The following is a 12,994-nucleotide window of genomic DNA, read 5'->3' as shown; positions in this document are numbered from 1 at the left end:
AGCCTTAGTTGATCAAGCAGTGTCAGGGTTTGAGAGGATTGAGTCCAATTTGGAAAGCAGTCTTACTGTGAGTAGAATGATGTCCAACAGCACTGGATGCTGCAGAGAAATCTTTCATGAAAAGGATTTAATTATGTCTTTTGCAGCAACACAGATGAAACTGGAGGCTATTATTTTACATGAAATAACTCAGAAACAGAGAGTCAAACACTGTATGGTCTCACTTATAAGTGGGAGCTCAATAATGTTTATACATGGGTATATGGTGTGGAATAGTAGACATTACAGACTCAGAAGGATGGGAGGGAGGTAAGGGATAAGAAATTGCTTAATGGGCCTGGGGCAGTGGCTCACGCCTGTGATCCCAGCACTTTGGGAGGCCAAGGTGGGTGGATAACCTGAGGTCAGGAGTTCAAGACCAGCCTGGCCAACATGGTGAAACCCCGTCTCTACTAAAAATACAAAAATTAGCTGGGCGTGGTGGTGCGTGCCTGTAATCCCAGCCACATGGGAGACTGAAGCAGGAGAATTGCTTGAACTCGGGCGGCAGAGGTTGCAGTGAGCCAAGATTGCACCACTGCACTCCAGCCTAGGCGTCAGAGTGAGACTCCATCACACACACACACACACACACACACACAAATTGCTTAATGGGTAAAATGTACATTATTTGGGTGATGGTTACATTAAAAGCCCAGATTTCACCTCTATGCAATATATCCATGTAACAAAGCCGCATGCACTTGTATCCCTTAAATTTATACCAAAAAAGGCAAAAAAGAGGCCGGGTGTGGTGGCTCACACCTGTAATCCCAGCACTTTGGGAGGCCAAGGCGGGCTGATCACAAGGTTAGGAGTTTGAGACCAGCCTGACCAACTGGTGAAACCCTGTCTCTACTAAAAATATAAAAATTAGCTGGGTGTGGTGGTGCGTGCCTGTAGTCCCAGCTACTCAGGAGGCTGAGGCAGGAGAATTGCTTGAACCCAGGAGGCAAAGGTTACAGTGAGCTGAGATCATGCCATTGCACTCCACCCTAGGTGACAGAGTGAGACTCCATCTCAAAAAAAAAAAAAAAAAAAAAGCAAAAAAGAGGAAGAGTTCACTGATGTGGCAAACTTTGTTGTTGTCTTATTTTAAGAAATTACTACAGCTACCCCAACCTTCAGCAACCATAACCCTGATCAGTCAGCAGCCATCAGCATTGAGGAAGACCCTTTATCGGCAAAACGACTGCAACTCGCTGAAGGCTCATGATTGTCAGCATTTTTTAGCAACATAGTATTTTTAAATTAAAGTATGTACTTTTTAAAGTCATGATGCTATTGTGCCCTTAATAGACTATAGTATGGTATAAACATAACTTTTATATGCACTGGGAAATTAAAAAATATGTGTGACTCACTTTATTGTGATATTTGCTTTATTGAGGTGGTCTGGAACCAAACTCACAATATCTCCGAAACATGCCTGTACTTGAAAAATAGGAAACACACCTTTATATAACCCCTGGATTCTGGCCCTATCCCCTTCAAAGCAACCAACTAACTATCCCTAAAACTGAAATAACGAAGTCTAGAAGTTTATGGAAAGAAGGGCATGTCATATAAAAGTTTATAGGGATGGATATAAGGACAAGTTTTGAATGATTTTGTAGGCAATAAAGATTACAGGATATCCTGTCAGTTCCCAGTTCTGGATTATCTGCGTCTATAGAGGTCAGTGCCCTTTATTGTTTTTGAGTTATTTTATGACTTAGTTTTTTTTTTTTTTTTTTTTTAGACACAGTCTCACTCTGTCACCAAGGCTAGAGTGCGGTGGTGCATGATCACAGCTCACTGCAGCCTCAATCTCCCCAGCTCAAGTGATCCTCTATTCTGGCCTCTAGAGTAGGTGGGACTACAGGTGCGCACCACCATGCCTGGCCAATTTTTTTTTATTATTATTAATAGTATTTGTAGAGACAGGGTCTCCCCTATGCTGCTCAGGCTGGTCTCTGGAACCCTTAGGCTCATGTAATCCTTTTGCCTTGGCCTCCCAAAGTGCTGAGATTATAGGCGTGAACCACGGTGCCTGGCCATTTTACAACTTTGCAGGTTACAGAAACAGATAGTATTGCAAATAACTCATCCACAGGACTGCAAACAGATTTCGTTTGATGGAACACAGCTGATTACTACTCTGGAGATACTGACCAGTTTTGCATCTGTTGGTGAATTTATTTCAGCATTCCTGATTGCCTATGTAATCATGCATTTGTTAATCCTCCTTTGAGCCTGTTGTGATAGCTTACTGATTCCCCCTTTAATTAATGAATTAAATACTTGACATGTGTTAATCTTATATTTGTATGACAGTCATGATTTTAACTTAAAAAATTATCTTTTAACACAGGTGAAGGCATAATGGAAATATATAGCTTTAAATGTTTTTATTACTAAAGACTGAGTAAGTGAACTTAATACATGAAATTAGAATAACAAAATAAAATGAAAGAAAAGCAGGGGAAATAATTATTAAAATAAAAGCTGAGGCCAGGCACGGTGGTTCACACCTGTAATCCTGGCACTTTGGGAGGCCAGGCGGGCGGATCACGAGGTCAAGAGATCAAGACCATCCTGGTCAACATGGTGAAACCCCGTCTCTACAAAAAATACAAAAAAATTAGCTGGGTGTGGTAGTGTGTGCCTGTAGTCCCAGCTACTTGGGAGGCTGAGGCAGGAGAATCGCTTGAACCTGGGAGGTAGAGGTTGCAGTGAACCGAGATCACGCCACTGCACTCCAGCTTGGCGACAGAGCAAGATTCCGTCTCAAAAAAAAAAAAAAAAAAAAAGCCGAAAGCTGAAATGAATGAAACGGAGGAGGGCTAGAGAAATAAATAAAAGCAAAACTGCTACTTCTACTTTAACACAAATGACTAAATAAGTAAACCCTTAGCATACTAAGTAGAAGACTAAAAATACAACAATTAAAAAAAAGAAACCCCAAAACCAGTAGTAACAAGAAAGGTGGTGGACCCCCAAATGCCAAAGATATTAAAATATTTTAAAAAGAAAGTTAAATGGAATCATAGGGCCACATAATTGAAAATTTAGAGCAGAGTAAATGATGTTTTTTCTTTTGCTAAATATAACTACTAAAATTGGTCCAGATAAGGTATACAACCTGAACAGATCAGTAATTACAGAAAATAATTGGGAAGTTTGTTAAGAATGTTACAATGAAAAGAGTATCAGCCAAGATAACAGAACAGATAATTTCTGAGATAGTCAAACTATTTCAGGTCACCAAAAAAGAAGAAAAGAGCTCCAGTTTATTTTTAGAGTTGCACAAGCTCCAATTTATTTTTAGAATTGCATACGAAACAAGCAAAAATCAGAGATAGCACTAAAAAAAGAAAACTAGAGACCAGCTGCATGTATGTGTATACAGACGTTGCCACTTATCAACAGGGATCCATTCTGAGAAATACGGCGTAGCCTATGGCTTCTAGGCTAGAAATCCATACAGCACGTGAATGTGCTGAGTACTGTAGGTAATGGTAACACAATGGTAAGTACTTGTCTATCTAAATATAACTAAACATAGAAAAGGTACTGTAGCCCAGGCGTGGTGGCTCATGCCTGTAATCCCAGTACTTTGGGAGGCTGAGGTGGGTGGATCACTTGAGCCCAGGAGTTCGAGACCAGCCTGGGCAGCATGGCAACACCCCATCTCTACAAAAAATATGTGGTGGTACATGCCTGTGGTCTCAGCTACTTGGGAGGCTGAGGTGGGAGGATCACCTGAGCCTGGGGAGGTTGAGGCTGCAGTGAGCTGTGATCGTGCCACTGCACTCCAGCCTGGGTGACAGAGTAAGACTCTGTCTCAAAAACAAAACAAAACAAAAGTACAGTAAAAATATGGTATAAAAGATAAAAATGTGGTACGCCTGTTTAGGACACTTATCGTGAATGGGGCTTGCAGCTTTGGCAGTTGCTCTGGGTGAGTCAGTGAGTGAGTGGTGAATGAATGTGAAGGCCTAGGTCATGACTGTGTACTACTGCAGACCTTATAAACACTGTACACTTAGAGTACTCTAAATTTATTAAAAAAGTATTTCTTCAGTAGTAAATTAAGTATAGCATATTTTAACTTTTTTACTTTATACATGTATTAACTGTAGATTTTGAATCATCAAAATCTTTTGTAACATTTAGCTTAAAACACAAGCATTGTACAACCATACAAAAATATTCTTTCTTTATATCCTTATTTTATAAGCCTTTTCTATTTTAAATTTTTTTTTTTTTTACTTTTTCAAATTAAAAAAAAAAAAAAAAAAAACTAAGACACAAACATGGACATTAGCCTCAGCCTAGGCAGGGTTCAGATCATCAAGATATCAGTAGGCAACAGGAATTTTTCAGCTCCATTATTATTACGAGATCGAGATCACCATTGTAACATGGAGTCTGTCGTTGGTCAAAATGCTGTTATGCAGCACACGACTAGAGTTGTAAAACTTCCAGACAAGATATTAGAAGACGAAATCCAGCAGTGTTTTGGAAGAATAATTCAACACGACCAAAAGGATTTGTTCCAGGAATGCAAGGTGACTTAACATACCAGGCTATATGCTGCACAAATTCACCGTGTCAACATATTTAAGTGCAAAACCCAAATACTTATGGCTAACAATTTTAAGAAGATATTTGATAAAATTCAGCAATCTATCCTGATAAGTGAAATTGCATCAGTATTTTATATGAACCTATCAAAAGAATGAATATGAAAATATTAAGTCTTCTACTCAAAAACCTTTATTTAACTCCTATGGTAAACATTATTCAGTCAAATTATGTAGTCTATTTTTATTATATAAGGTCTGTGTTTCTTTTTTTTTTGAGATGGAGTCTTGCTCTGTCACCCAGGCTGGAGTGCAGTGGCGCAATTTTGGCTCACTGCAGCCTCCACCTCCTGGGTTCAAGCAATTTCACTCTAAGTGAAAACTGGAGCCGAAGAAAATGACCCAAGTATTATAAAAACCATTATCCAAAGGAGTGGTGTATATTACGTTGGAAAATTCTAAAGTTAGAATTAGGGACACAGCAAGGATGCCAGCTATATCAGCATTGTTTGGAGGTTCTGGCTAAAGCAACAGGACAAGAAAACAAAATAAGTGGTAAAAATATTCTAAGGGAAGAGATAAAACAATCTGAAAATAAAAGACTATATCAGATAATTATAAATCATATTTATCAGAGACCAAGAATTTCTAATAAATGCCATTCATTACTGAGAATTTTTCTTTAATATAGATAAATATACCCTATTTTGGCTTTTCTTGATGTTTGCAACAAATGCAAAAATTCCTATTCACAATTATGATAAAATTATGGAATAATAAAAAAACACAGGGCCGGGCATGGTGGCTCACACCTGTAATCCCAGCACTTTGGGAGGCCAAGGCAGACGGATCACTTGAGGCCAGGAGCGCAAGACCAGCCTGACCAACATGGTGAAACCCCATCTCTACTAAAAATACACACACAAAAATTAGCCAGGCATGGTGGCAGGCGCCTGTAATCCCAGCTACTCAAGAGGCTGAAGTGGGAGAATCGCTTGAACCCAGGAAGTGGAGGCTGCAGTGAGCCAAAATTGCGCCACTGCATTCCAGCCTGGGTGACAGAGCGAGACTCCATCTCAAAAAAAAGAAACACAGACATTATATAATAAAAACATACTACATAATTTGACTGAATAATGTTTACAATAGGAGCTAAATAAAGGTTTTTGGGTGGAAGACTTAATATTTTCGTAGTCATGCTTTTGATAAGTTCATATAAAATACGGATGCAATTTCAATAAAAATCTCCAAAAGGTTTTCTTTTTCAGTGGGGGTGGTTTAGGTACTAGATAAAATAACAGTTCCTTTGGAAGAATAAATACCTAAGAATTGCTAAGAACATTTTGGAAAATAATAGCTGGGGGAAGCTTTGTAAGTCTAAAAGATTAAGCTTACCTTAATGCTAGCATAATCAAGTATGTGATGTTGGCAAGCCAGATCTTCTTCTGGAATCTCAGATCTCTAATCTTCCAGAATAAAGAAGTTCTAGAAGTATATTTGTGAATTTTATCTACACGATGGGTTAAATTAGGATTTCAGTTTTCAGGAGAATAATATTTAACAAATGGTCCTGGCATAAGTGGACAGTCAAACCTGTTCATCGTAACATATAAATATGAGTTCTTGGCATGAGCTGTAATCCCAGCACTCTGGGAAGCCGAGGTGGGCAGATCACTGGAAGCCAGGAGTTTGAGACCAGCATGGACAACATGGCAAAATCTCGTCTCTACTAAAAATACAAAAATTAGCCAGGCGTGGTGGCATCCACCTGTGATCCCAGCTACGTGGGAGGCTGAGGCAGGAGAATCACCTGAGCCTGGGAGGCAGAGTGGGAAGTGAGCTGAGATCATGCCACTGCCCTCCAGGCTGGGCGACAGAGCCAGACTCCGTCTCAAAACAAGAAAAAAAAAAAAAAAAAAGAATTCTGGCTGCAGTGAGGAGCCAATGAAAAACAAGCAAGCAGTAAAAACCCTAAAGGGAAAACCAATTTAATCTCAGGGGAAGGATGGACGTTCTTAGAAAACACAGGTGCCACAAATGAAGTGACAGAAGAATCTAACTACAGAAAAAGAAAGTCATTTTTATATGGTGACAGCCCCACAAGTAAAGTCAAAAGACAATGACAGGAGGGGAAGAAACTCAGCAATGTGTGACTGACGTCGGGTTAACGTCCCCAACTTCCCAACGACCAAGGAGAAAAAGGAGGGAGTAAGAGTTCTAAGTTCACAGAAGAGAGAAACACACATGGTCAACCAGCCCATGCAGAGATGTCTCAGAAAACGCAGACCACAACACCAGCTAGGGGAGTGCACAAAGGCCAGATAACCATTTTCACGCAGCAGATTGATAAGACTTCCAAAGGTAGTTGAGCCCACATCAGGGATGAGACTATCACTGTGAAAATTAATCTGTATTTATGCAAGTACAAACTATGGAAACTCCATGAAACTTACTCTTTTGAATCTACTTAACAGAAAAAAAAAAAAGAGCTGAATATGAGAGTTTACTGGGGCAGCTGTAATGGCAAAAATATTCCCTAAACAACCGAATAATCATAATAGCAAGATGACGGACTAAAGCCTGGCATGTCTATAACATTTGTTTAAAAAAACTAGGTCTAGTTGTGTTGACCCACAGGACTGTCAATAAATGGAATAATCAAAGCAAGTTGCAGAGAAATGTACGGAGTATGATACAATTACTATAGAACTAGGAAAAACCTTTTCTATGTTATCTTTTGACTCTACGTATATTGGTAAGAACACAGAGCACCTAACATTACTTACCTTGGGTGGGGTGAGAATACGGAGGGGCTGGAAGTTGTAGGCTTGGTGTTTGTACAATTCTGTGTATAATTTATTCCAAAGAATAAGTTTTACTGTTGTAGTTTGTAAAAAGACAAAACAACCAACAAATCAAATATGCATGTGTGTACATCTCTATGCATGCATGTGTATGTATGTATGTGTATGTATATATATATATAGAAGGCAGCTGGTAGGTAGAGATCTAAGGATACAAAAGGAAATATAGAATATAAAAAATATTATGCTTAATTAAACTACAACTTTATAACTGGAGTAGAAAACATATATACGTAAGCATAAAAAAAAGATTGATAGGGGCCAGGCACAGTGGCTCACGCCTGTAATCCCAGCACTTTGGAAGGCCGAGGCGGGTGGATCACAAGGTCAGGAGATTGAGACCATCCTGGCTATGGTGAAACCCTGTCTCTACTAAAAATACAAAAAATTAGCCAGACGTGGTGGCGGGTGCCTATAGTCCCAGCTAGTCAGGAGGTTGAGGCAGGAGAATGGTGTGAACCCGGGAGGTGGAGCTTGTAGTGAGCCGAGATTGCGCCACTGCACTCCAGCTTGGGTGACAGAGCGAGACTCCATCTCAAAAAAAAAAAAAAGATTGATAGGAAGTCCATCAAAATGGTTACAATCTGTATAGTTTATATCTGGACAGTAAGATTATTAGTAACTTCTATTTTTTCTAGTAATATTCTGTTTTTCATATTTTCTATCTTGAATACGTATTATAATCAGGAAAAAAATCCTTTACAGTTGAAAAAAGTGGGAAAAAAGAAAGATATAGAAAATAGGGCTATGACAATGGAAGTTTCCCAGCTGAAATTCAAAGGCAGAGTAGTTTTTCTAAAGGGCTGTAAGCAATAAGTTTAAAGTGACAAAATTATGTAAATCACTAACATTGTACACTGCAAGCCTTTTCTGTTTCTTACCAAAAACCATAGTTAATAACTCACTATTATCATTGATGATAGGAAAATAAAGAAATTATGGTAAATATAATATAGCAAGTCATCAAAATTGTGTTCAACTATTACGGATCAAAGAAAGAAGAATAAAAGTGGTAAAAATGTATCTATTCTCATAATATTCTAAATATGCTTCTGTCCTAAGAGTAACCTCCCCTCCTCACCAATCCTTGCTGACAGCAGAAATGAGTGCTATTACAACCTTAGAGAATGGCTTAAGGTACAAATATGGGTGATTCTAGCTTGCTCTCTGGCACCACCTACTGATCAAACAGCATTTAAATGTAAAACAACACAATTTGAATTTTCCTCTTCTCAATACAACCTATGCTTTGGAAAAAATCTAGGTACTCTCTCAGTCCACTCATCTGGATTCTGCACAGATATTAACGTCTCAAAAATGGTATTCTAGAAAATTCTGTCTTGTTAGTAGAAACTTTCATCATTTTTGCATCTAAACAGAAATGCCAGGATTGTCAGTCTGAAGTTTCAAAATGAAAATGACAGTGGGATGGATCACTTTATCACTTCAGGTACCACATCTATTTAATGTGACTGTGGAGGAGGTAAGATGATTGTGTGACATTTATTAGAGGACTAAAAACCTTTGCTGCTTCAGTTTGTTTTTGACTAATGACCCACGCCCCATCATTCCCAAATCCCACCTTGGCTCTAAAGAATCATTAACATTCAGTATATTTTAATTAGATATCAATTTATTAGGGAACCATTAATTTTCTGCTCATTAGCACTAAACTTTTTTTTTGGGTCAAGTATCCATGTCACATTATGTAGAAAATGGTCCTTCATGCCAATAGACTTCATGTATAAAACATGAATACCCCCCAAACTCTGGGGAGTATTCCAGAATGGGGCAAAAGAGAGGCTGGGAAGTACCATTTACTACACAAATGTAATAAGATGGACAAAAACCTTTATTAGAGTTGGAAAATCAAGTTGGGAACAAACACATATATTCACTACTTAATGCATTTAATTCCAACCCCTCACTGGAATCATCTTGGTAACATTTAAGACTCTACAACAGTTCTAATGCGACGATTTGGAGGTGGTCTCAAAGTTGTTACAGTGTTAAAAAAATTATAGTAAGCAGTATAAAATTACAATTTATTATGGGGCCAGGGGGATTCACAACCATCCTTAAAAACATTAAGAGCAAACCACGGCCAGGCATGGTGGCTCACACCTGTAATCCTAGCACTTTGGGAGGCTGAGATGGGCAGATCACTTGAGGTCAGGAGTTCAACATGATGAAACCTCGTCTCTACTAAATATACAAAAATTAGCCAGTCACGATGTCGTACACCTGTGGTTCCAGCTACTCGGGAGGCTGAGGCACGAGAATCACTTGAACCTGGGAGGCGGACGTTGCAGTGAACCAAGATCGCGCCACTGCACTCCAGCCTGGGAAACAGAACGAGACTCCGTCTCAAAAACAAAACAAAACAAAGGAAACATTAAGAGCAAACCTTTTAGAGAATTCTACTTATGATTTCTTTTTCCCAATTCCTTTCCCCCACTGCTTTTGTTTTTTAAGCACTAATCTGGTATGGAGTCGGCGGGACACAGCAAAGCTGGATGGGCTGCCCCTTGAATGATAGAGTAGGTCTGCTTGGGTATTTCTTGCTGGGAAGAGGAGGAGAAGACCGGTGGCGCTGTGGTGGCCACTGCGATGTTCTGGCCTCCATCGCTCACCACTGTCACTTCTGCTGTCCCCTCCTGAATCAAGGCGTTTAGGCCTTCAAAGTCAGTGCAAGTAATACCCGAACTGGTAATGAAAGTCTGATTGCCAGAGCCTTCCTGGGGGCCACCTGGGGCCGTGGGGATGAGAGTCTGGTGCAGAGTGGCTCCGTCCGTCTGGTCGTGAGTGGTCAGCAGGACAGCCGGCTGGGTCATTGCGCCCGCCTCGCTTGGACACCGCGAGGACTGAGTGGGGGCAATCAGACTGACCTGGCGCAGGATCTGCAGCCGGCTGTTCCCTGGGAGTTCCTCTGGGTTCTGGGCCACCAAGGCAGGCGGGACGATGTTTACTGCAGCCGCGGCAGCCTGGACGATGGTGTTCGCCTGGGGCACCTGATGCCCAACGATGATTTTGACTCTTCCCTCGCTGAACTGGGGCACTTGGCTGGGCTGGAGGGGCACCTGGAGGTGTCCCACAGTGAGGGGCGTGGCGGGCTGCTTGCTGGGGTCGATCTGAAACTGGAGGACGGTCACGTCTGAGTTCTTACTCTCATTGTACTCACTGTGCTGTCTCTTGTGGCTGCGGAGCGAGTCCTCCCGCATGAAGGAGGCATCGCATATATCGCAGTGGAAAGTCTTCTTGGCATCCAGCTTGGCCACCTGCCGGCTGCTCTGCCTGCCCGTGTCCTTCCTCTCCAGAGCCTCGGTCTTAACCATGTCCCCATGGAACTTCTTCATGTGCTTGCTCAGGTTGCTGGGCTGTTTGGTGTCGAAGCTGCAGTAGTTGCACTTGAAAGGGCGGTCGGTGCAGTGGATGCGCTCGTGGATGCGCAGGGCGGCCTTGCTGGAGCAGGAGTAGCTGCATTCCGAGCACTTCTCAGGATGCTCCGACTGGTGCACGCGGCTGTGCTTCCGGAGGGTGGCTTTGCTGTCACCCAGGAAGTCACAATGCGGACACTTGAAGTTATTCCCGCTGTGCTTGATACGGATGTGCGACTTGAGGTTCCCCTTCATGGTGCAGCGGACATTGCAGAACTCGCACTTGAAAGGCTTCTCCCCCGAGTGCACCCGCATGTGCCTTTTCAAGTCCGAGCTGATTTTGAACTTGGCGCTACAGAGCCAGCACTGGAAGGGGGCGTCCCCTGTCAACACAAGGTGAGTTTCGATAAGAACAGGCAGGCAACAACCACAGCGGATCCCCCCGAAGCACACACCAGAAAATCGCTTATACAAGGTGAGTGGGTGCAGACCTCCTAACTGCAGCTTCTAGCAGCCCCTGGGAGTGGGGGAAGAGGGGCAGGGCTTCTTTTTCTTTCCCCAGACCCAAACCACCACCAATGGTATCAAACCCAGAAGAAAAATGGGAAATCGAAAAGAGCAATTTAATTGTCCCAGATAAAATAAGATTTACAAGTATACTTGTTACATTCTTTAAAACACTCAAACTATCTTTCATACAGTTAATGTGCCCACTCTGCTAGTTAATGGTTCACAGTTGAAGACTTTTGCACAACCCGTTGATTTTGATTGAGTTACATGTTGTAACAGATTCAACAATATATTTTCGAACGGGTCAGCTCCGTGCTGCACTCATTGGAGTATGGTTTTACAATGACTGAAACACCCAGCTTATATTTCATGCAGATCTTTATTAATAAAGATGTGTTTCTTGCACAAAATTTATTTATCCCATATTGCCAGCTGCGTTCTTTACTTGTGAAGTTACAAAATCCAGCTGCTTGATTTTTTTAAAAAAATTCATATTCGCTGAAAGATGAGCAAGGCAAGTGAAATTGCAAACATCTGATTGGATACCATATTCCAAATTTACTTCCTCAACGAATGCCAAGTCCAAATTATCTGAGGCAATGACAATTCAAGCAAATTGGCGACCCCTCATTTCAACATTGTTTAAGTAAGCAAAATAGCAGCTAATATTCTTCAATGGCTTCCGGGATGACAGGCGCTATGCTGAGCACTCCACAAGCATGGTCTCGCTTGATGCTGGGAAGATTGCCCTGTGGTGGGTGCTATTATTAATATTGTTTTTTAACACAGTTACACAGAGGAGAAGGCTGAGACCCAGACAGACTACATAACTTGTTCTTGGTTGCCCCGTAGTACAAAGAAGGGCTTGGATTCCAATCCAGGCTGACTCCAAATCTGGTATTTTTAGATGCTAGGTAATTATCTGTGCATATAACTGATGTTTGCTTTCTTAGGTCATAAACCCACAAGACGGGATGGTGTTCCAGCTTTTTGACATAGGATCTGCTACTTCACCATGAGCTGCTTAATGAATGCAAACAAAGATGGCAGGAGGCAACTGAACAAGCTTCTAGAACACTGAGAGGCCTAAACCTAAACTTAAAAAAAATGCTTTGTATGACTGAATACCACCAAGATCATACATACTAAACTCTAGAACAAGGAACAGTAAGCTACAGCCTATGGGCTAGATCCTGCCCACGGCCTGTTTCTATAAAGTTTTACTGAAACACAGCCATGCATATTTGTTTACATTGTTGCCTGCCATAATGGTAGAGGTGAGTATTTGTGATAGGTACTGTATGGCCCACAAAGCCTAAAATATTTACTATCTGGCCCTTTTCAGAAAAAGGGCCTTTTGCTGCCTGAGAATGTTGTTCTTAACCTTTTTTATGCCATTACCCCTTTTTGGCAGTTTAGTGAAGTCCATGGAACCCTTCTTAGATAATGTTTTAAATGTACCAAATAAACTAAAATAAAAACCAATAGGAATATAAAAGAAACTAATTATATTAAAATAGTTATTAAAGAGAAAAAATTGTGATATGCCAATGTGTGTGTTTCATTAATGCATTCAAGAATCAGACCTAGAGGCAGGTCTAGTAACTACAGTCATTTCTAAATAAAGAAGAGTGTA

The 12,994-nt window shown here is 41.0% G+C and overlaps 1 protein-coding gene across 7 annotated transcripts in view; it reads right to left on the bottom strand.

Moving 5' to 3' along the window:
* The window catches only part of ZFP64 (ZFP64 zinc finger protein), a 114,987-nt gene that overhangs the window by 64,880 nt on the left and 37,113 nt on the right, over positions 1–12,994 (bottom strand). For 4 of the 7 annotated variants that reach the window (XM_055265648.2, XM_055265649.2, XM_055265651.2 and 1 more), the window contains one exon: positions 9,087–11,231. The exons of the other annotated variants lie outside the window; for them this stretch is intronic. In XM_055265648.2, coding sequence (XP_055121623.1) covers positions 9,949–11,231 — 1,283 coding nt within the window. In that variant the 3' untranslated portion in view covers positions 9,087–9,948. Of the gene's footprint in view, positions 1–9,086; positions 11,232–12,994 lie in introns of those variants that run through there. 7 annotated transcript variants of the gene reach the window in all.

Source organism: Symphalangus syndactylus, chromosome 24 (assembly GCF_028878055.3).
Source record: "Symphalangus syndactylus isolate Jambi chromosome 24, NHGRI_mSymSyn1-v2.1_pri, whole genome shotgun sequence".
Lineage (NCBI taxonomy): Eukaryota > Metazoa > Chordata > Mammalia > Primates > Hylobatidae > Symphalangus > Symphalangus syndactylus.
The sequence above is the reverse complement of the archived record's forward strand: the minus strand, read 5'-3'. Positions and strand labels throughout refer to the sequence as shown.